Consider the following 23886-nt stretch of genomic DNA (forward strand, 5'->3'; position numbering starts at 1 on the left):
TGAATATTTTAATAACTTTCTCGCCCTTTAGGTTCTGCCCACTTTAACAAGAAGCTTTTAGCTAAAGTAGACTTTGTAAGACTCCAGCTAAACTTGCACTCTCTCCCCCACCCAGTCATGTGCTGTGCGGTTATGCATATTATTGCATCTAATCTTCAGCAACCCTGTGAGATGTTGTTTTCTTACTACTCTGTCTCCTGATTGCCCCAGGAGGAGTTATTTACTTCAGCCTCCACGCTACTTTATGTATACACCAAGTGTCGCCCTCTACATTGTACTATATATTATGGCATTTCACGGATAATAAGTAGCAGATTCTGGACCCATACCGAGATGTGATTCCAGAGCTGTTGCTCATGACCACCATACTGTGCTTTGGCGACATACCGGAAGTGTTAGGTAAAGAGGAAGAGGACACAGATGTGAATTTTCTAGCGTAGGTACTTACAGCAGCACATTGTCGTTGGGAATGATACAAACTTATCATCCTGAGTTCATCTCTAATGCCCACTCCCCTGGTCACGCAGTACCTGTGTGAGACTGGCCAGATAGTAACCTTCTTTCTTAATCTCTAGGGTTGACAGTAGTACCCAATCCTGTGATTGCTTTGAGGTCTAAATATTACATGTAATGCCAATAAGTAGGCAGTTAGTAATTTGAATTTCATTGGGGAAATCAGGTTTAACATATTGGTCATCAGCATAAGTAAAAATGTCGTTAAAACCTTGGGAGATGATTTATACAATAAATGCTGGAGTGCGCTTTACTGAGAGCTGGTAGATAGCATAATTAAGAATGCACACAGCAAGGTGGCGCAGTACATTTAGAAACTTGTCCAGTGCGCTTCTTCAGTTTGGGAAATGAAAGAGCAAAGCTGTTTTTGAAATGGAAATAACAGAAATATAAGAATCTTATTTCTCAAAAATGAGTATGGATCCAAAAAATCCTAAAAGCATTGTAGGCGTATGTTCAGATGAGAAGACTTAAGGTGTGGGTATAGGAGAAAGTCTTCAAAAAAACCCTAGAGGGAAAAACATCCTGCCCATTTCTAAAAGAACTTTACAAGGTGGACAGCATTAATGTGGAGGTTGAGATGGAAGTCAGGAGAGTGCAGGGATCAGTTTGAAATTAAATGCTAAAGCAGTTAGAGAATGCAGGTGATGAAGCCAAGGCATCCTGAAGAACCAGATTGGCAGTTTTATCTTTTAATAAAGGTTGTGGTTCTCCTCCTGTCTATCAGCGTATCTCACATATTTACATTAAAATACCCTTACGTGTGCTTCTAGCAATGGTAGTGGAAACTCTGGCTGCAGAGTGGGCCAGTAGGACTCAGTGAACCTCGGAGGGGCCACGCTGAAGAGTCATCAGTACGAATAATGATGATCCCCTGACTGATTTTCATGGGGTGCTTACTCTAACCCAAATGCTGTGATAGCTTATTTAGTTCTCATGTCACAGGCCAGGGAGGGCCATCTTACAGACTAACAGCAGCCAAGTGGTCCGTGGAGAACAGTGTACAAACAGTGTAAATAGCGTGAGCCCAGAGAGGTGAGAACTCTGTTGACGGTAACTACAGGCAGTTCAGGATTGTGAGAACACCATCTTCACTGTTTTTGTCTGTTTGTATTTGGCTCTTTTTGAACAGAGATGGTTAATGGAGTGGATTTAGCATTTAAATTACTGAATATGGTACATGGAAATTCACTTATTTCAGGTTTTCATGCTAAAAAGGAGCAGTGTTAGGTAGACTTCCTTTTCGTCCCTTAATATGTTTCTCATTTATTCAGTGTGGGCAGAGCAAGTTTTGTACCTAGATGAGATTAGATAGTTTGTAAATCAGAAGTCACAAATGGATGCCTTCATGGGCTGGCAGGTAAGTGGAGTAAATGGTGGAAAGGGTGATGGGGACGGTGGTCAGTGGGTTTTGATTTTGTACCCTTGCTAAATACTTACACCTTTTCATTTTTATTGTTGTTAGACCCTGTGGTGGTCAAATAGACAGCTCTGCAGGTTGAGTCCTGACCTGCCATTTTGTAACTGTGCTTGAAACACTTATTAATCGTTTTGTTTTGTTTTTTTTTTTTTTAGTTATAGTTGGACCCAATACCTTTATTTCGCTTATTTTATTTTTATGTGGTGCCAAGGTTCGAACCCAGGGTCTCAAACGTGCAAGGCAAGCGCTCTACTGCTGAGCCACAAGCTCAGCCCCTAATTGTTTTAACTTAGACTTAAGACCTCTTTTTTTGCAGTTGACTTCTTAGTGCCCTGACGAGCCCAAATAACCCTGAATTAGGGGCCATGTAATAAGGCATTTCAGGAGGACTAATATGCTCAGCCACCTGGACAGCAGCAATAGTCTTTTGGGCCAAAATGATCTATTTCACTTTTTGTCATCCAACAAGATCCATAGAGAAATCAGTTAGACTAGAATAGTGACCACTAGTTCACCTTCCCCCCAGATCCAGTGGTTGTTAGCACAGTCCCATCTGGATCACACACACAGGGCACTCAGTGTCTCTTTTTTCTTTCATATGTGTCATAGACACACATGTGCTGGTGTGGTGGCGCACACCTGTAATCCCAGTGACTTGTGAGGCTGAGGCAGGAGGATCATAAGTTCAAGGATAGCCTTGGTAACTTAGTGAGACCCTGTCTCAAAAATAAAAAAGGGCTGGGAGCATGTAGTTCAGGCAAAGCCCCTGGGTTAAATCCTGACCCCCTCCCACACAAGTTCATTATGGTTGAGTCATTGGAGGGTACATGGCAAACATGTCCTGGTAGCTACCCTAAGTATAAGGATGATTTCCTGTGCAATGACAATACCATAATCACCCCTAAAGGAAAAGAATAACAGCAATTCAACAATGTCTCCTAATAGTTCATGTTCACCTTCCTGCCGGTTGTTCCAAGAATGTATTTTTGTTTGTTTGTTCACAGTATGATCCCTTTGTAAAACAAAGACTATAAAACAATATTACATGTCATTTAGGGATGAATAAAATACGGAAATTTACATGAGTGATTACCACTGGGAGATCTAAAGGGAATGAAGGAGCTATAAATCAGAGGAGGAGGCAGCGAGTCTTTTCCTGTAGACTAGCAATGTATTTCTTCAGGGGGGATACATGAGCGTTTTATGTATTATTATTATTTTAAAACCAGTGAAGTACATGTGTATAATGATGAGGGGGGATCTGTTGGAATGGCTTAAAAGTTTTTGGAGAATCACTAGAATACTATCCATGCACCTGCCATTTTGTATTTTTTTTCAGCATAGTGTAACATCTTTGCTGTCTTGTAACTTATGTCTGGCTCTCAGTTTTCACCTTTCATTTGGTCTATAAACATGCTCACGTCTCTGTTCTCTTTGACAAAACAATCTGGTAAGTCCTGTACTTTTGAGTTCTTGCAGGATCTCTCCTTTTTCCGAGTTCTTGAAGTCTGTGCTTGCAATCTTTCATACATTTGCATTGATCCTCTGGAATCCAACTCCTGCTCACTTGACTAAAATAGCTCTTATTAAAGTCACTGATCTTCTAAATTTCCAATCAAGACTTTTTAAAAAATCACAATCATAGTTCAAAAGCAGTCTTTTCTATCTTAATGTGCCCCACCCCTGCCATCTGCCTCCTCTTTGCTAAATGAAGGTCTTTCATTGTGTGGCCTCTGTCACCATGTAGCTCTTGTTCTCCTCATACCTTTCTGTTCCTCTTCTGTATTTTACCGTTTTTCTTTGACCAGCTCTCAGATTTTATTACTTGCCGAATCATTGTTGCATATCTTTCCAAATTTTGGCTGTCTTTCTCCTGGATGTCTTCAACTGAAGTTGGAACCCTTAGACTCAGAGTGTTCAAACTTAAACTCATTACCTTGCCCCATACCACTTCCTCTGTCTGGATTCCCTTGCTCAAAAAAGCCAGCCTGTCCGTTCATCCAGTAGCCCTTCCAAAATCCTGAAATCAGGCTCAGACTCTTTCTTTCTTAGTGTTTCATAAGCTAGTGGTTCACTGCGCTGTATAATTTTTAACCTCAAATACTGGGTTTTTTATTTTTGTTTGAACTGAACTCCTTTCCGTCTCCTGCCAGTTGCCATGGTTGAGGTACTCACCATTTGGTCTAAAGTAAAATCCCCCCAAATATCTTTTTTTCTACCACCTGCACCCCAATTTGTCAGACCAGAAGCCAATCATGATCCATGTGTTGCATCTGGTGTGTTGTTATCTTTGTTGTCTTTATTCCAGAACCAAACCTCCATTAGTCCAGTTTTATTGAAAGGCTGCCATGCCTGTTGGGTTACATGTTGTTTGTGGCTGCTTTCAAGCTACAGTGCCAGACTTAAGTAGTTGCCAAAGCTGTCTATCTAGCCCACAAAATATTTATTAACTAAACCTTTACATAAAATGTTTGGTGACCCAGCACCAAAGGCTGAAATAACCAAAAGAGACATCATGGACTTTGTCACTTTTAAGAGCTATTTGAAATTGTGCATTTAAGGTTCTCTCATATTCTTGGTGGTCTATCTCACACTCCATGGAAACACTGTTAAACCTAAAGATTACTTATTTATTAAGCTCTTCTCTTTCTATAGAAATTAAGTCTAAGGTAGAAAAGCAAATAATTCGACTGTTTTGTTATGTGTCATATATTTTGTAAGAAAAAACTTGCTCATGAACTTACAACGGTCTAAATTCTTCCCACACATGCTGTTTATTAGCCACTTGAATTATCACCAGTCTTTGCTCCCTACATAATCTCTCTGAATAGAAGTACAGTAATGCAATTGTGTGTGTGTGTGTGTTTGCTTGCTTCCAGTGCTGGGGATTGAATCCAGGGGTGCTTGACCAATGATATACATCCCAGTCCTTTATTTTTTGAAACAGGCTATCACTAAGTTGCTGAGGCTGTGATCCTAGGCCTCCCAAGTTGCCAGGCGTACAGGTGTGCACCACCAGGACTGACTGTATTCTTCCTGAGGTGTAGTACTAGAGCTGCCCCCATTCTCTCTTGATGATTTTGTGTAAACGTAGGATGCTGATGCCATTCTGGATTCCAGATGTTTCTAAGTAACATGCAACCTTCTAAATCTTAGTTTGCTTATAGCATTATGGTTTGTAAAGATTTGCATTAAATTAAAAAAAAAAAAAAACCTGCTCTTTTTCTTTGCATTGCCACAGAGATTTACAGCCTTAATGTTTCTATTTCCTGGGGGAATAAAGTAGTGATAGGGCTGAGGCTGTAGCTCAGTGGTAAAGTGCTTGCCTCGCATGTGTGAGGCCCTGGGTTCAATCCTCAGCACCACATAAAAAACAAACAAAAGCAGATACTGTGTGTTCATTTACAACTAAATAAATATTTTTTTAAAAAAAGTAGTGATAATCTACTTAATGGTATTCCTGTATGTTTATCCTCAGATATTTTGAACACCGGTGTTCCCCTTGTCTGAAAGGGGAAATATATTATTTAACTTCTTCAACTCTGAAATAGCTTCTGCACCTGTGATTTCTGAAGATGCGTTTTCTTTTCTCTCCTTTAGTTGGAATTGTGTCTGTTTCCCCTCCATACCATTTAATTTTTCTTCCTAAACTATAACTCTTTTCATAACTAAAAATGCCTTGTGACTTATCCTTGATGTACAGTTTTTAGAATGGTCTTTAATTTAGGTTTTGTTGAAACTAAAGTAGGGTCCAGATTAAAATGGAATTTTAGCTAATAATTATTCATGGTACCTCTCCTTACTTTCCTAAAAGAAAATATAGCAAAAGACAGTCTTAGATCACTACCACTGGTTCCAAAATCAGGACTAGACTAGAATGTGGGAACATTTTTTGCTAGTGTTAAAGGCAACAGAACTCTTTTGCAGAGTGAATTCTAGTGTTGCTTTTCTTCATTCTGATATTAAAAGGTTCCACTTTAAAAATAAGTAGTCTAACCTATCATTCCTTTTGTAGTTTCTATGATTTGTGTATAAAAAATTCTATAACTTCATGGTTTCATCATTTGCCATTACACTTTTTTTTTTTTTTAATGGTGGTCATGATTGAACCCAGGGTTTTAGGCATGACTTACTTCTAATATTAATCATTTGGTATTATTTTGAATATATTGTCTCATTCGAAAATATTTTTCAAGTACTGAATACCTCCCCCACATCCAAAACACTAACCTTGACATATGCTTAGGACTATTCCTGGATTTTCTGTTCAGTATGTTTGCATATTCTCTCAGTGCAGTACTGCCTGATAATGTGAATTCCCTCCCTCATAAATTCTGTTTGAGATTTATTGGGGGAAGTGGAGTAGAGACTCCCATTTTTTAACATGAATCTTAAAATCACTTTTAATCATCATACATGGTTAATATGTTTAACAGTTCCTTGTAATTATGTTAAAATTGTTAGATCTTCCTATCTAGGAACAAGTTTCTGTACATAATCAAGTTGTCTTCTGTGACTTACAATAAAATTTAAAACGAGGGCTGGAGTTGTGGCTCAGCAGTAGAGCGCTCGCCTAGCACATGCGAGGTTCTGGGTTCGATCCTCAGCACCACATACATCTAGAAATTACATATATAAAAATTAGAATGAAATTTAAATATTTTTATTAGTATGTTCAAGTGATTTTATGAGTTGTACTGATTAGGATCTTTTTTCTATCACATTTTCTCATTGAAAATGGATATTGGAAAACTATTGTTTTTCACATGTTGGTCTTTTTGATCTTCATTAATTTATCTCTCATTTTGGACCCTATTTCCTGGGTTCACATGTCCAGGGTAGAATTTAAGAGTGTTGATGATAAGTGTCCTTGTCTTTCTCCTATTATTGTGGGAATGCTGCTGACACTTCATTGTTAAATTTTGGGTCATTCTTTTATTTTTACTTGAGTCGTTTTGTTTTAGATGCCCAATCTCTTTTTCTTACTTTATAAAAGTGACAACACACATGGAAAATAATGGCAGCAGAAATACTTTTGCAGTAATCCAGGAGATGACAGAAGTGATGGCTGAAGGAAGTATTCTAGATTTAGAAGAAAAGTCTGGATTCAGGACTTGGTTATGTTTGGGATTTTCTGTACACAGCAAGGAATAAAGGATAAAGGGTTTTAGAAACTCACTGAGTTGAGGAAAGCTAGGAGAGTTCTGTCTCCCCTTTTTTGGGAGGAGACATCTCTTGGGAATAAAAGTCCAGTTATTCTGTGCATGATATCAAGGAGGAGATTTTAAGTAAGCAAGTTCTATGAGTTCTCATATTCTTCATCAGGGAGACCTGGTAGAATGAAAAATATGTTCTGGAGAATGAAAAATGATAATAATCTTTAGCATGCATTAATTAATGATAATAATGGCCTTCATTTTTTAAGTGTTATATGAATCAGATATGGCTTATAGTTGTTAATCATTTAATCCTCATAACAGTTGCATTAGATTGGTACTATGAAGAAACTAAGGCAGAGATCCTGCTTGTGATCATACAGATAGTAGATGGTAAAATGTCTCAGACTCTGTGCTTTTAATCACTACTTACCTTGCTGACAGTGTGAGCTAAACGTTTTGCATAAGATGGTACAGTCAGCAAAGTAACTAGGTTAGGAAGTACCCCTGCTTCACAGATTTTGTCACAAGTCTACCACATAGAATCCAGACTTGAGTCAAGTTACCTCTGTAGACTCAGCCATGTAGTCACCTTGCTTCATGAAGGATTCTGACAGATCTCTCTTGGTTTCTACAAATTAACTTCTGAATGGTGATTTTCTCATCTGGAGAGCAAAGGTAATACCTATCCTGTGGGGTTATGAAAGTGTGTTAAAGCTCACCACATGTAGCTGAACATCTGTTGATGGGCTGGTGCGGACGTCAGTATGCTGATTTGTTTTTACTCCGTGAGATTGACTTTTTAGTACCCTTTATTTCATGAGAAATTCTTTTCATGTGCATTGAAAGATAACAAACTTTTCATCTGATAACTTAACAAAATGATTCCTAAGCAGGGAGTAGAGATTAGAGTCACCTATGAAGCTTTAATGTATATATTTGGTGAATTACATATACATTTCTGGTCTCTGTAGTCCCTTTTCCTGCCACTCTTTCTGGCTTATCATCTGTTACTTCCTAACAGTGTATACTTTGAGAGATAATGATACAAGCAGAATCTGATTTTCCATATTAGCAAAACTCCCTAGTAGCAATTTACATTTATTTCCTAGGCTTTATAACCATGAAGTATGGGACATGCAGGGCATGGGGGTGCATGCCTGTAATCCCAGCAGCTTGGGGAGGCTGAGGCAGGAGGATTGCAGCCTCAGCAACTTAGTGAGACCCTGAGTAACCCAGCAAGACCTTGTCTCTAAATAAAATATAAAAAAGGGCTGAGGATGTGGCCCTAGTTAAGCGACCCTGGTTTTAATCCCCGGTACCCCCCCACCCCCACCCCCCAAAAAAAACCCTCCATGGGACATGATGTGTGCATTTAAAAGCTCTACATGTAATTCTGATTCTTACTCTAGTAGAGAACTACAACATAAGCAACCCCCTCAAGACGGGCTGAATGCAAACATCTTTTGTAGTTAATATCCCTGAGGAATTTCTACCTTCCAGAGCCTTAAACCAAATGACAATAAAGAACCTGGGAATTATCAGAAATGTTCGGATTGCCCAGCCTGTGGTGAAGTAACTAGATATTAATACATAGCAGAGAATCTCAGATTGTAGGATTATATGGCTGATCATTTGTGGTTCTTAATGTCAGCAGCTGACTTTTATCATAATGATTTGGTGATCTTTCATATGTCAATCGTTGTGTTTTTTTGTTGTCTCTTTTAATAAACTTGGCTTTGCAGGTAAAAATCTTATTGAGTCAAGCTAAAAATAATTCTTGTTTGTGTGCAATATTTTAGCTGAATGTAAACACTGAAGAAATGGAAATATAATGGATAAAACTTTGGAATTCTTATAAACTGAAAAGAGTTGTATGGACAGGCTATTCTAGGAAGCAGAATGGGAAAAGGATCCCTAATACATTGCTAATATATTTTATCAAGTTTAGGTTATTTATCTTTACCTGCCTTCATCTCAGCCTCCTCTTTCCCAAGTCCAGCCTCTGAGTCTGGGTTGCTCCATTATTATAACACATCACTGCCACCAGTCCCTCTGACATCAGAATTCTTTTCTGGCTGATGTGTTAACAGTTCATTCATCCAGCATTTATTGAGGGACTGTTATGTTCCAGGGCTGTAGGATAATATTAATGAGCAAAGCTGCAAAATCCTCTGTCTGTGTAAACTTACTGGATATGGAAAGTTGGTGGCTAAAAGATAAGCAGTGTTCTTGTAACCATCCTGCCAGGCGCCTTATCTTATTAAAGTTGAGGAACCACATGTAGTTTTGACATACTTGCCATTTTTCTGAGACTGTTTTGTGTCATTTTGAAAATGACTAGCACTTTATAAACTGTGCCTTTCTCCTTTATTCTAGATATAAACCACAATACTTCAGGATCCCATTATGAAAATTCCCAGCGGGGACCTGTGTCTTCTACGAGTGACTCCAGCACAAACTGTAAGAATGCTGTTGTGAGCGACTTGTTGGAAAAAGAAGTATGGCCTTCAGTCCCTGGCAGTGACCCAGAATTGGCTTCAGAATGTGTGGATGCTGATTCTGCCTCCAGTTCTGAATCAGAGAGAAACATCACTATCATGGCTTCAGGGAGCACAGGTGGTGAAAAAGATAGCCTTCGGAATAGCACTGGACTTGGTTCCCAAAACAAGTTTGTGGTTGGTAGCAGTAGCAATAATGTGGGCCATGGAAGCAGTACTGGACCGTGGGGGTTTTCCCATGGAGCCATAATAAGCACATGTCAGGTCTCTGTGGATGCTCCTGAAAGCAAATCAGAAAGTAGCAACAATAGAATGAATGCTTGGGGCACTGTAAGTTCTTCATCAAATGGAGGGTTAAATCCAAGCACTTTGAATTCAGCTAGCAACCATGGTGCCTGGCCAGTATTAGAGAACAATGGACTTGCCCTAAAAGGGCCTGTAGGGAGTGGTAATTCTGGCATCAATATTCAGTGCAGTACCATAGGCCAGATACCTAACAATCAGAGTATTAACTCTAAAGTGAGTGGTTCTTCTACCCATGGTACCTGGGGAAACCTTCAGGAAACTTGTGAATCTGAAGTAAGTGGTACACAGAAGGTTTCATTCAGTGGTCAACCTCAAAATATTACCACTGAAATGACTGGACCAAATAACACTACTAACTTTATGACCTCTAGTTTACCAAACTCCGGTTCAGTACAGAATAATGAACTGCCTAGTAGTAATACAGGGGCCTGGCGTGTGAGCACAATGAATCATCCTCAAATACAGGCTCCATCAGTTATGAATGGCACTTCCCTTTCTCATCTTAGCAATGGAGAGTCAAAAAGTGGGGGCTCTTATGGTACTACATGGGGTGCCTATGGTTCTAATTACTCTGGAGACAAGTGTTCCGGCCCTAATGGCCAAGCTAATGGTGACACTGTGAATGCAACTCTAATGCAGCCTGGCATCAATGGGCCTGTGGGCACTAACTTTCAAGTTAACACAAATAAAGGAGGAAGCGTTTGGGAGTCTGGGGCAGCAAATTCCCAGAGTACGTCATGGGGAAGTGGAAATGGTGCGAATTCTGGAGGAAGTCGAAGAGGATGGGGAACCCCTGCACAAAACACTGGCACTAATATACCCAGCGTCGAGTGGAACAAACTGCCTAGCAATCAGCATTCCAGTGACAGTGCAAACGGCAATGGAAAGAAGTTTACAAATGGATGGAAGTCTACTGAGGAAGAGGATCAGGGTTCTGCCACATCTCAGACAAATGAGCAAAGCAGCGTGTGGGCCAAAACAGGAGGTGCAGTGGAGAGTGAGGGTAGCACAGAAAGCACTGGACGGTTAGAGGAAAAAGCAACTGGGGACAGTCAGAGTCGAGACAGAAGAAAACTTGATCAGCACACATTACTCCAAAGCATCGTGAACAGAACTGACTTAGATCCACGTGTCCTGTCCAACTCTGGCTGGGGACAGACTCCTATTAAGCAGAATACTGCCTGGGATACCGAAACATCACCCAGAGGGGAAAGAAAGACTGACAATGGGACCGAGGCCTGGGGAAGCTCTGCAGCACAGACTCTTAACTCAGGGGCATGTATGGAGAAGACTGGCCCTAATGGTAATGATACCTCAGCTGTATCGGGGTGGGGCGATCCCAAGCCTGCTCTGAGGTGGGGAGATTCCAAAGGCTCAAACTGCCAGGGGGGGTGGGAAGATGATTCTGCTGCTACAGGAATGATCAAGAGCAATCAGTGGGGGAATTGCAAAGAGGAGAAGTCTGCGTGGAATGATTCGCAAAAGAACAAACAGGGATGGGGTGATGGACAGAAGGCAAGCCAAGGTTGGTCCGTTTCTGCCAGTGACAACTGGGGAGAAACCTCAAGGAGTAATCATTGGGGGGAGGCTAATAAAAAGTCCAGCTCAGGAGGTAGTGACAGTGATAGGTCCGTTTCTGGTTGGAATGAACTTGGTAAAACTAGTTCTTTTACTTGGGGAAATAACATAAATCCAAATAATTCATCAGGATGGGATGAATCTGCTAAACCTAATCCTTCCCAGGGATGGGGAGACCCTCCAAAGTCTAATCAGTCTCTAGGTTGGGGAGATTCATCAAAGCCAGTCAGTTCTCCGGACTGGAACAAGCAACAAGACCTTGTTGGGTCCTGGGGAATCCCACCAGCTACAGGCAAACCTCCTGGCACAGGCTGGCTGGGGGGACCCATACCAGCCCCAGCAAAAGAAGAAGAGCCCACAGGCTGGGAGGAACCATCCCCAGAATCCATACGACGCAAAATGGAGATTGATGATGGAACTTCTGCCTGGGGAGATCCAAGCAAATACAACTACAAAAATGTGAACATGTGGAACAAAAACGTCCCAAATGGCAGCAGCCGTTCAGACCAGCAAGCACAGGTACATCAGCTGCTGCCTTCTGCAAGTGCCATCTCCAGCAAAGAGGCAAGCAGCGGCTCTGGTAAGCTTCCACTTTGTGGAGTCTCCTTTACAAAGGCTCTGTATCAGCCGCACAAAGGCCTTTCCTCTAAGCTGGAAAAGCTTGGCGGGGAGATGAGGGGTGATGTTCACCCAGGTAGTTGAGCTCCACCTTGGCAATATTGTTCCCTATTGGGAGTGTATTATCTGAAAAGTGGGGTCAGGTGGGAGTATGCTATACTTCTCTCATTGTTTTGAGTCAGGGCTTCATTTGGTTTTATTATTTGACTAGAATACCTTGGAAGTAAAACAGTTTTCTGAATACTGTGCTCTCTAGACATCATTGTACTTGGCCTAAGAAGAAAGGTTTTTTGGTATGTTTTAGGGTGCTGGCGATTGACAGTCAAGTGCCCTTCAGCTGGTTTTCTTCTGTTTGGTTTTGGGTTTTGTTTAGGTAGGTATGCAGTCCAGGTCTGTTTAGGTGCAGGTGTGTATGATTGAACATTTTGGTAATACCTTTCTTGTGTATTCCTATTTCCATATAGTGGTCTAATTCTTATCTCTACAAGTTATTTTGACAACATTGACATGCACTGTCTTTGTTAATGGATTTTTTGTTGAATAGTCTTATCATACATAGAGATAGGGATGTTTTCATGAACTTACTTGTCAGTCAGCACCTAATTTTTTAAGTCTGAGTCTTAGGTTTAATTCTTAGAAGAAACACTTATTTATCTAAGGGAAAGCCTCTCCTTGTTGAGGTTCTTTTAACAAAATGTTTATGGCTTTGATGTTGTTGGCTTTGGACAACTTCAGTGTAATATTTTTTTTTCAATATTTATTTTTTTAGGTGTAGATGGACACAACACAATGCCTTTATTTTTATGCGGTGCTGAGGATTGAACTCGGGTCCCGCCCGTGCTAGGCTCTACCGCTGAGCCACAATCCCAGCCCCTCGGTGCAATATTTAATAAGTATTATCCAACATATATAAAAGTAGGATACTCAGCTATTGTTAGTCATTGGTAAAAAATTATAGTCATGTAATTAATAGTATAAATTTTTACACTGTTACCCAACTTAATCACCTTAAATTCACTAGGTTTGGTTTAGAAATATTTTACTAGGAATTAAGCTAATCCATAAAGGAGGATTTTTTTTGGGGGGGGGGTACCATGATTAAGGTTATTCAAAAGGATCTACTATAGGCCCATAGGGCAATTTTGAAAGAAGAGGTTTAAAAAAAAAAAAAAACATGAAGTTAAATTTGTCATTGGGAAGTGGTTTGTCTTCTTTTTATAAAACAAATGCCTACCGCAGAATCATTATTTATATGTAAATGTGGAATTCTTCATCCTTGATTCCCAAGTATTCTTTATTGCCCCTTATTCCACTGTACTTTCTTAACATCTATGCTGATGACTTTTTTCCCATACTTTCTAAAGGCTGGGGTGAGCCCTGGGGGGAGCCTTCTACTCCAGCCACAACTGTGGATAATGGTACTTCAGCATGGGGTAAACCCATAGACAGTGGTCCCAGCTGGGGGGAACCCATTGCTCCGGCATCCAACACATCCACCTGGGGCTCCAGCTCTGTTGGTCCACAAGCGTTAAGCAAATCTGGTAAGTTACCCTTGATCCCTGGAAGCTAATATGTAGCACTGACTACTGTTGAATAATTGGATAATACTTGTACATTGTTGATGATGTGTGGGTGTACTGTGGTATACAAGATGATACTCAGCACTTGGCTCTTTGAGTTTGTAACATGATTTATTCTTCTGTCTCCTGTCTAAATTTTTTTTATGTTCATTTTCCTCAAATTGTAATCATTAATGATTTACATACTTCTTACCAAGTTTAAATTATATTTTACCAAATTGGACAATCTATAAATAGTCTGACATCTTTCGTGCCATCCAACCTGAGAGGCTGAAAGAATATAACATGGGACACATCTCCAAACTGCCAGATGTTTCTCAAAAAGTTCATTTAATTTGAGAGACACCTAAGATTCAGATCAACCCTGTCACTGTCCCACTCACTGTGTATATTAGACCTTATTGGAATCCCAAAGGCCGTATATAGGGAGAAACTGCTTTCTGCCTTTGAGTTCTAAAACTCTTTGAAAATATTTATCAATTTGATCTTTTCAAATTTCATTTGTGTCGCTATGCAGATTAATTGGGAGCCCATGAAAGCCACCATTGTCTGTGTTTAGGGACCCTATAATTGGTAAAGGCATAGGGGAAGATTTAATGAAAAAAATTTAATAAAAATAAATTCTTCTTTAATTGGACTTTTAGCTCAGTATAAAATGTACATTCCTATTATGTAAATTTGGCAAAAGAAATAGTGTTTTGTTTTCTTTTGTTTTAGGTCCCCTCTCTCCACTCTTTAATGTATACTTTCTTCTAGAAAGAATTGTTTTATTAAAAGTCTGTTTCTATCACAAATCCACAATCAGGGCCAAAATCTATGCAAGATGGCTGGTGTGGTGATGATATGCCATTGCCTGGAAATCGCCCCACTGGCTGGGAAGAGGAAGAGGATGTAGAGATTGGAATGTGGAATAGTAACTCATCTCAAGAGCTTAACTCATCTTTAAATTGGCCACCATATACCAAGAAAATGTCATCGAAGGTAAACATTTCAAGGGCAAAGCCCTTGAAACTTTCATTTCCAAAGGTAGTTTACCCACAGAAAATTAACCTCCTGCCTGCCCATTTATGGCTATCAGTGTAGTCCAGGCAGTCCCCAACTTAGGTACAGCCTCTTATATGGGCAGCCACCTAGGAAAACCAAAGCCCACAGGAACTTCCTTTCTCCCCACTGCTACAGCTTGGGATCTCTCTCTGACTCCCCTCCACTAGCGCTGCCCGGGGCGACCCCGCCTCCCAGGGTGGTGCCCGCAGTGGTGAGGATGGAGAGAAGGCAGATCTCCATGGTGACGCTTGGCATCCCACTGCCAGTCCTCCCATTCCACCTCTTCACCAGAGCCCCTGACATCCCCCTTACCCAAGTCACCATTCTCCTATTCATCTGCCACCTTTGGCCCTTCCTCATCCCAGAAGGTCCTATGACAAAAATCCCTAGATATGGGCTGAGTTTGATTTTTGTTTTAATATGTGGACAGATTGTATTCCCAAACCTGGTTTATATCAGAATCATCTGGCATTTGTTAACAGTATCTTTTCCTCTACCCCAGGTCTCTTGAAGTTTTAGAAATAGGGTCAAGTGTCCTGTCCTAAACGTTCCCCAGATGTCTCTGATACAGATCCAGGTTTAGGAACCTCTAATTTAGAGCACTGGTTCTCTAAGAGGTGATATTGGGGCTGGTGTCAGATTCTCCTGGGGACATCTTTCAAAATATGTGCCTAGTCTCCCAGGTGGTTCTAACATGTCCTTCCCACCCTATTTGACTTCTGGGTGACCTTAGAAGTCAGATATCCAGTGGGTGGCTGGACTGGCTGGCTGCCAGAGTTCCCCTTTTCATCCTGGGATTCGCAGTCTAGGACCTGCCATTTTTTACCTCATACTTTCTTCATTTGGCTGAGTTTGCCTATTGCCTTGCCATATGGCTTATGAAACGCTTCTACGTGAATCATTTGATCCTCACAACCTTCTAAGATAGGATACTGATGAGGAATTTGAGGCTGCAAAAGGTGGTGACTTGCCCAAATTTGCATAACTAGTGACAGAGCAAGGACTTAAGCTTAGGTCTTCCGATTCCAAACCCTGTGTTCTTCCCACTGGACCATGCTGTTTTGTGACTTTGTCTTTCCTTACAGGGTCTGAGTGGCAAAAAAAGGAGAAGGGAAAGGGTGTGTAGCCTTTTTACTCTTTCTCCTTTGTTTCTACTAGTAAAATTCTTTAGAAAGCAACTGCAAACATTTATTTAGCTTCTGCTGTGTGCCAGGTACTGTGCTTGGTGCTGGGGATTGAAATTCACTTAAGAGATGAGCTGTGCATTCAAGGAGCTCATGATTTCATATGGGGCATTAGGAGAGCTTCCTAAGAGTGTCAGCTGGAATTTGGAAGATGCTTGGGGTGGGATGTATTAAGGAGAATAGAAGCCTGACATTACTAAAAGGCAACTTTCTAGAAAGAAGTGGTAGGAGATCTGGCTCTGTAGTTAAATTAGAGAGATTATTAAGGTATTCTCAGTATCATGCCAAGGAATTTGAACTTTATTTTACATAAAATATGGAGCCAATGAAAAAGAATAGAAGAGAACATCAGTGAATTTTTTAAAAACTAGCCAATGATAGTATGAAATATAAATTGGAACAGGAGAGACCAGATTTAGGAATCGCAGGAAGCTTTTCCATTAATTCAAGTTAGAAAAGAGGGTTTGATTTGGGAAATTAGAATAAATGTGTAGTTGAAGGGACTAATTTGAAAGACATTTTAGAATTCAAGGGACAGAAAACTTGGCACCTAGTTAGAGGGGGCGGGAGTGAAAGGAAAAGGAATCAAAGACGACTTGAGAGCCTTGGAGAGGGTTAGGTGCTTGCTTCAGAGACCTGCATTTAGGGGGTTAATTATGAAGCTGGGTTCTGTTTCACAGTCAGAAGGAACAGGTAGTAGCAATGGGAAAGGGAAATTCAGGCCACAGACTTGAGGATGGTCTGCAGTCTTCACATGGACGGGAGACCTCGGTTTCTGAGACTCCGGCCTCTGTCTACCAGGCTGCTGCTGATCATGTGCCTTCATTGTTTCAGCCCGGGTGTCAGGGTGGTGTCTGTACCTTCCGTACCCCAGCCAGCCTCAGAGAGCCAACAGGAAGCGGGAGGGATCCAGCTTCCACTGCTGCTGGAGATGCTGTGTTCTTGGCAACACAAATAGAAAGTTTAAATATCTTTTCATGGGGAAACACATGGTGTTTCTTCAGTATAGTACACATAGCATAATTAAAGGTTAAATTATGTTTTTTGGGCTAACTTGAGAAGTGAATCACTATTTTTCACTTTGGTATGAGAATTCTAAAAATCCAAATTATAATAAATCTTACAGAACAGAGTCCATTTGTAGATTGAGAACTGCCCAGTGGACAGGTCCTCATTGTTCAGAGGCCCCTTTTTCATTTAGGGGGTCCTCAGGGCCTTTGCTTCTGTCTTTTCCTTCTGACTGCCTGCCTTTAGAGATTTCTCTGTACATTACAGCTATATCAGAGGACTGGAGCAAAGGAAGTTGAAAATCAAATAAGTTGCTTTTATAATGTCAACAACTCTGATAAGAGTTGGTTGGAGGAGAAATTATTGGCTAAAAATGAGAGTTGAGAATTGTCTTGAAGTTTTATTTAATCCATCGATATACCCAGATAAATAGAGATGGCCATGGCATCTTTTCTACTCTTTTATTTTACAAAGGGAATGATGAAAGGTGGAAACAAACAAGAAGAAGCATGGATAAATCCATTTGTTAAACAGTTTTCAAATATCAGTTTTTCGGTAAGTGTGTTTTCCAGTAGCCCCTCCCCTTTCGGTAGTGGTCCATAATTTATCCCAATTTCATATTTTTGTTTTCTTAAAAGTCATTCCTCATCCTTGGGTCCTTAAAATATCATTGCAGTTAGAGTAAAATTGACCTTTAAACCTTAATTTTTATAGTTTAAGCTAAAAACCCAGATCACATCTCATTGAAAGTTTTTTACATTAAAATATAATGAAAAATGAAGCTTTTGTGAAATACACTAAAATTCACTTTTATTTGTTTTCATTAACATTAAGTTCTGCTAACATGTTTCTTTTTCTTATTTCAGAGAGACTCACCAGAAGAAAATGTACAGAGCAATAAGATGGACCTTTCTGGAGGTGAGAGAAAATTAAATCAGTTTGAGTTTATGTTGATCTCTGATGAACAAGTGTATCTAAAATACGGCCTTCCTCAGGGAGCCCTCACCCATCCCAGGAGAGACCCCCTGGGCGTGGTTCAATGAGTGCACACACGCACGTCAGTGGGGGTCTAAGGTAGTGGCGATGGTAGCCTGTTATTAGAGTCCTATCAGCAGTGGGTTTTCCCCAGAGGGAGTTGGATTTTCTCAATCAGGGAACCACGTGTATGGCCTAGATGTGACCGGGGTGTCTTAAACCTTACTGGAGAAATGGCAAGTAGTTCCCTGTAATGAGGCCAGAAATACAAAAGTGATGGTCAGAAGAGGGTGGTGTGAGTGGCAGATAATGCAGCTCCCCTTGGGTAGAGATGCCTAGAGAGCCAGGCACTAAATCGGGGGGAACTTGGGGGCCTGACCTTTCTTCTGAAAATATGAGATTAAGAGTTTTAAGCAGAGAATTGCATGATTTAGGTTTATGTTTTAGAAAAAATAACCCTGGGCATAGATTGAAAGTAGCTCAGGACAGAAAACAGCAGCAGCAAAGGGTGCGCCGAAGACCCTCGAGATGACGCACTGGGCAGAGCCCTGCTGCGGTAGCTGTGTTGCCTTCCAAGCTCCAAACTGAGAAAGTGCCTGGAAAAAACCTACTCCCGTGGTGATATAGGACTGGAATCATCAGAAATTGATGATCAGCTGTCGCTGATGTTGTTGCAGAGGGTGAGGGGAGTTGTAACGAAAGCTGCCTCAGCTTCCTCACCTGCGCAGTGCCGTGGGTGGTCTGGGCAGAAGAGAGGAACTTTAAGAATTATTAACTCTAGCGAGGAATTAGCATAGCAAGGAATTGGTCAGAAAAAGGTGAAAGAACTCTGAAGATTCTATGAGTAGCACACAGAAGAAGTCACCAACCTTGGGATGGAGATGGCCTGCATCCTGCCCCCTGCTGAACTCCCGTCTCCTGGGCACAGCCATGGCTTACTGCTGAGCAGAGAGTAGTCATTGTGATGCCACCCCAGAGGAATTGTGGGAAGTGTACCCTTCAGGATAGCAAACAGAGAGTGACAGCCTAGGAGAGGCGTCTCACTAGTGGCACTCCACTACAAAACTGCCAGAGGGGTGCCTGGTGGAAGCCACGGGTTCCTGGCAAGGTGAGCTTGGGAGAGCTGCCTGTGAGGCCGGAGAGAGCACACCAGGCCCGGGAGCCAGGTCTTTTTACAGTGTCTCTTCTGCACACTCTGTTGACGTGGCTTCAGTGCCAGCTAGCAAAGGAAAAAATATGTAACAGGCTGAATCCATACTTTCACAAAGCAGCCAGAAAGGTTGAGTAATCAGTACAGTTCAGCCCCCCTCTGACCACTCACCTTCCACGTGCATCCTTCTGTACACGTGGAAACTCTGCTCACAGTGGCAAACTGCTCTTTCTGTGTAACAGAATGCAGCTTTCTTTCTTAAACATGACGAAGATGAGAAGCTGTGCAGTCCCAGTTGTCATTGTACCAGTGTTGGCCCTATTAATTTCCCCTTGAGTTCAGCCACAGTTTCTTACCAAAAACACTAAATTATAAAGTTCTTCTATTTAACTTTTGAGTAAGGTAAAAATGAGAAAGAGAAGAAAGGTAACGGTCGACCCAAACAGATTACCACAAACCTGGAACAAGCAGTGGAAACCATGTCAGGCCACTCCAGGGCTGAGGTCCCTTCCTCTGGTGGAAGTGCTTAAAGTATTGGAGTGTTTTGGATTTTAGAATATTTACATAAACTACTGGTTTATGTAATCCCTAATCCAAAATGCTTCAAAATCCAAAATTTCTTGAGTATCACATACGCAAAAAGTTTCAGATTTGGGGTTTTCAGATTGGGGTGACTTACCCTGTGCCGTCCTTATTCAATAGCTGGTCACAACCTGCCGTTAGTGTCAGTGTCTTCCTTCTTTCATTGTTATCCTTTATTTACTCTGCTTTTAAGTTGAACCTTGACTGTTCTAGGCCCCTTAACGGGTTGGATGATCCAAACCTTTATTTTCAAAGGACTGGAGCTGCATTTCTCCCTGTCCCTTTTAGTTGCCTATAATGTTGGGCAAGGGACTGTGCACAGCGCCCAGAGAAACCTCTGGGTTCCGCAGTCTTCACTGCTTTCATTCTGAGTCAGAAAACCACTCTCCCCTTGGTAGTCAGAACCAGCCTGTTTCTGCCCGTCATAGGAGTCCCCATGTCCAGGCGGCCATCGCCGTCCTCCGTTGTGTGGAACCGTTTTTGTGTCTTTTGGAGGAAGCATTTTCTCTCTCAAGGACTAAGTTCTCTAAATGGAGCTATCAGACAGGAAGCAAGAATTCTGTAAGTGGCCTCGTAGGTATGATTGTGAGGGAGACCACTCCCGCCTTCATCTTTTTGTTTGTGGATTCTGGCCGTGGGAGAGATTCATACTTGTTTCCTGCAAGACAGAAGCCCTCCGCTGAGCATGTTGTCCCCTAACTTGCTTTGTATTGAGTCTTCAGTGGCCACCCTACCCATCACGTGGCTAGCCACCTTCAGATGATGGTATAGGTAGTAAGGCCAGTTAATTCCCCTATTGTACTTCCTTTGCTATGGAAAAAAAAAAATATTCTTTTTGATCTTTTTGTTTGTGGGGTTAGTTTTTTGTTTTGTTTTTGGTTTTTGAACTCAGGGGTACTTGCCCACTGAGCCATACCCCCCAGCCCTATTTTATATTTTATTTATTTAGAGACAGGGTCTCACTGAATTGCTTAATGCCTCGCTTTTTCTGAGGCTGGCATATGAACTCGAAATCCTCCTGCCTCGGCCTCCCTAGCCGCTGGGATTACAGGTGTGCACCACCGCACCCAGCTGAAAAGAATTCTTGACCTGAAATGTGGCTTGATTTGACACTGTTCTCTGACAAGGGACAAGGTACTCTGTGAGACCATAGATGGCAGAAGCTTTATAGACTAGAAAAATCCACATCCAGAAGATGCATGTAGCCCTGTGAGAACAAATTTCTACTTCTTCCACGGCTCACTGAATGACAGAAGTAGCTCAGATGTCATGCTAATGGAACTTGCTAGAAATCTGTCCTCTGAGGTGCTGGGGGAAGCTGTTCATGGAGAGACAGCTCACCAGAGACACTGCTCCGAGACTGGAGATTTGGAAGAATGCTGGGAGAAGCTGACCACTGCGTGCTACTGACCACCCAGGCCCTGGAGAAGCTGGGAGTGCAGCTGAAGCCTGCCCAGAGAGCGCTGGGCCAAGGAGGCCACACTTTTTCCTGCACTCTCTCCAGCGCCCTCTACTGACCAAACCTCAGTGCCAGATGGCAAAGGAAAAACGATTCCAAGGGGTCTGTCTGTTCATAGAAGAGGCAAAAAGGGTGAATCTGGAACTGAGAGACAACAGACCAATAGCTGGAAATTATTTGAGATAAGAATATAATAGAAATAGCAGGTTCAATAAGATATTGAGTTTGAAGTTACTGTCAAGACCATGTTTAGTAAGCAGAAGTCTGGATGTCAAGCCAGAGTAGATAGGACATGTAATTACCTGGACATGGATGGTAGTGAAGCCACAGGATTGATCAGAGAGAGATGTAGAGTAATGGACCAAAGACGCAATCCTGAGTAATAACAAATAACATTTAAGGAATGATCCTGAGAGAAGCAGGAGAAGTTAGAGTAATTTTTGAGAAGCCAAGTGAGCATAGAGTCTTGAAAAGAAAATGGCTGTCATGGAGTAAGTTTGACAGTAGGGTAAATCATTGGTTTCTAAAGGGCCTTATTAATGGAGTGATGCACTGAGGGGAAATCACCACGTTTGGCACCGAGTTGATTCTGAAAGGGATGTGGAAGTGTTGGGGAATGGTTTGTGGAGAATCTTTTAATAAACTTTTAGAAGATTATTTGCACAGAATAATGTTGATTATCAGGAAGGAACAACTTGGGAAGACTTAAAAAAAAAAAAGAGTTGGTTGAATTTGGTTGTAGGAGTAGATGTAGAGAGTTAGGCCAAGAATTCAGAATGACTGGGCTGAGTGTGTGAGTGAATAGTGGTGCCATTCATGGGGAAAGGAAACAGAGGAGTTGTTTATTGCAAAGGATTATTGACACTCCGGGGAGCTCTGACGGTGGGTTGCTGAGGTATCTGACCCACAGCTGGAACAGTACTTCAAGAAACCAGAAGTATTTTCAGTACTCAAGAGGTGGAGTCAGGAGGATCACAAGTTCAAGACCAGCCTCAGCAACTTAGTGATGCAGTGTGTAACTTAGCGAGACCCTGTCTCAAAAAAGTGGGGAGGGCTGGGGAGATGGTTCAGTGATTAAGTGCCCCGGGTTCATTTCCCAGTACCAAAAAAAGAAAGAAAGACACTAACGGCATTTTCAAAATGTACCTATTTTAAGAATTTTTTCCTTTCTTCAAAGTTTTGTCTTTTCCACTTGCCAGGAATAAGGGTATGTTTTCTGACGGTGGAAGACATCTCAAAAAGTAGCAACTGCAAAGAATGGATGGTTTGTGGATTGAGAAAATGTGTAGAATGAAGTAGAGGGAAATGGAAATCTGTTGGAGGGGACTGGGGCCCTGATGTGGGTGTGCTGAGCCGGCCGTGAAAGGCTGAGGCTGAGCCGCAGCATGGAGTCACGGGGTCACTTAAATGGGGTGACTTGATGCCTTGGTAGTGAGAAAAGTCTAAAGGCAGCAAGTTTACAGGAAGGTAGTGAAAAGGCAGACAGCAAGTCTTAGTGTGTTCCCGTGCTGAAGAGTCTTGAAGTGGAGAGAAGTGGAAAAGTGCCAGTCCAGCCTGGCATAGGGAGAGCTGGGGAAGCGAGAGCATTGTCCACTTTTAAAAAGATTGGTTGAAATAGGATGGTAGCCTAGGCACTGGCTATTTCCAGCCAAGATTTTGCAGAAGTTTTCATTAGAAAAGATTGTCTTTATTTCAGGAACAGTCATATAACGAGGAGATGATCGACAGAGAAGGCTTTAGGGAAGGCAGAATGTTGCCCTGGCCGGTCTCCAGTTTCACCGTCTGCCAAAAAGGGGCAATAATAACAAAGAGTTAAAATCATTTAAATCAGTGTACACACCGAGTGGGACCCAATGTGAAGTGAGCACTTACTAAATGGTGGCTTGTCAATGTGGGTAGTTTTTATTTTCATTGTTTGTTAATGGACAGTATGTTTTTATTGTAAGATTAAGCAGGGGCTGAGGCTGTAGCTCAGTGGTAGAGCACTTGCCAGGCAGGTGCTCTACCTTGTTTGATCCTTAGTACCGCATAAAAGTAAATAAGTAAAATGAAGGTATTCTGTCCATCTCCAACTAAAATAAATCTTTAAAAAATAAGATTAAGCAGATAAATGAAGGTGTCTTAAAGTATGTTTCTTAAGAATTCTTTTTAAAATGAGGTTATCAGCCACCTTCTGTTGACTAATTTACTTTTAATTTTACTTTTAAGTTAATTAATTCATAATAATAGTATCTGGTCTGGGGATATAGCTCACTTGGTAGAGTGCTTGCCTTGCATGCACAAGGCCCTGGGTTTGGTCCCTAGCACCAAAATAATAATAATAATAGTATCTGCTAAAACTCCGCTTCACCTGTGAGGAGTACAATATTTATGAAATGCATAAATGCTGCATTTCTCACATCCTTATCAAGGTAGAAGTCATTTCAGTTTGGAAAGTGTTTTGTTTTATGTTGTAAATTTATCTGAAATCAGTTAGGTTGTCTGTCCTCCTGTGGATAACATAGTGTCCTGCATTTATTAGGAATGTTACAAGACAAACGAATGGAGATAGATAAACATAGCCTGAATATTGGTGATTACAATCGAACGGTCGGGAAAGGCCCTGGTTCTCGGCCTCAGATTTCCAAAGAGTCTTCCATGGAGCGCAATCCTTATTTTGATAAGGTAGGATTGTTTTTGATTTTATCTCTGTGACTAATAACCAATATACTTACTAGCCTAATATTTATGTTAATATTTTAGAACATTCAATGTGATATGAAATGTTATAATTTAGTGCCAAATCTGTTAGTAGATTTATAGTTCATTGTCC

General features: G+C 41.3%; 1 protein-coding gene across 8 annotated transcripts in view; it reads left to right on the top strand.

Moving 5' to 3' along the window:
- Tnrc6a (trinucleotide repeat containing adaptor 6A) overlaps positions 1 to 23886 on the top strand; it is a 175226-nt gene that overhangs the window by 133002 nt on the left and 18338 nt on the right. For 7 of the 8 annotated variants that reach the window (XM_048789671.1, XM_048789677.1, XM_048789674.1 and 4 more), the window contains 7 exons: positions 9469 to 12054; positions 13457 to 13633; positions 14478 to 14653; positions 15802 to 15834; positions 17383 to 17463; positions 17775 to 17826; positions 23596 to 23738. In XM_048789671.1, coding sequence (XP_048645628.1) covers positions 9469 to 12054; positions 13457 to 13633; positions 14478 to 14653; positions 15802 to 15834; positions 17383 to 17463; positions 17775 to 17826; positions 23596 to 23738 — 3248 coding nt within the window. The remainder of the gene's footprint in view (positions 1 to 9468; positions 12055 to 13456; positions 13634 to 14477; positions 14654 to 15801; positions 15835 to 17382; positions 17464 to 17774; positions 17827 to 23595; positions 23739 to 23886) is intronic. The other variant, XM_048789672.1, reaches the window with a different exon arrangement.

Source organism: Marmota marmota, unplaced genomic scaffold (assembly GCF_001458135.2).
Source record: "Marmota marmota marmota unplaced genomic scaffold, marMar, whole genome shotgun sequence".
NCBI lineage: Eukaryota > Metazoa > Chordata > Mammalia > Rodentia > Sciuridae > Marmota > Marmota marmota.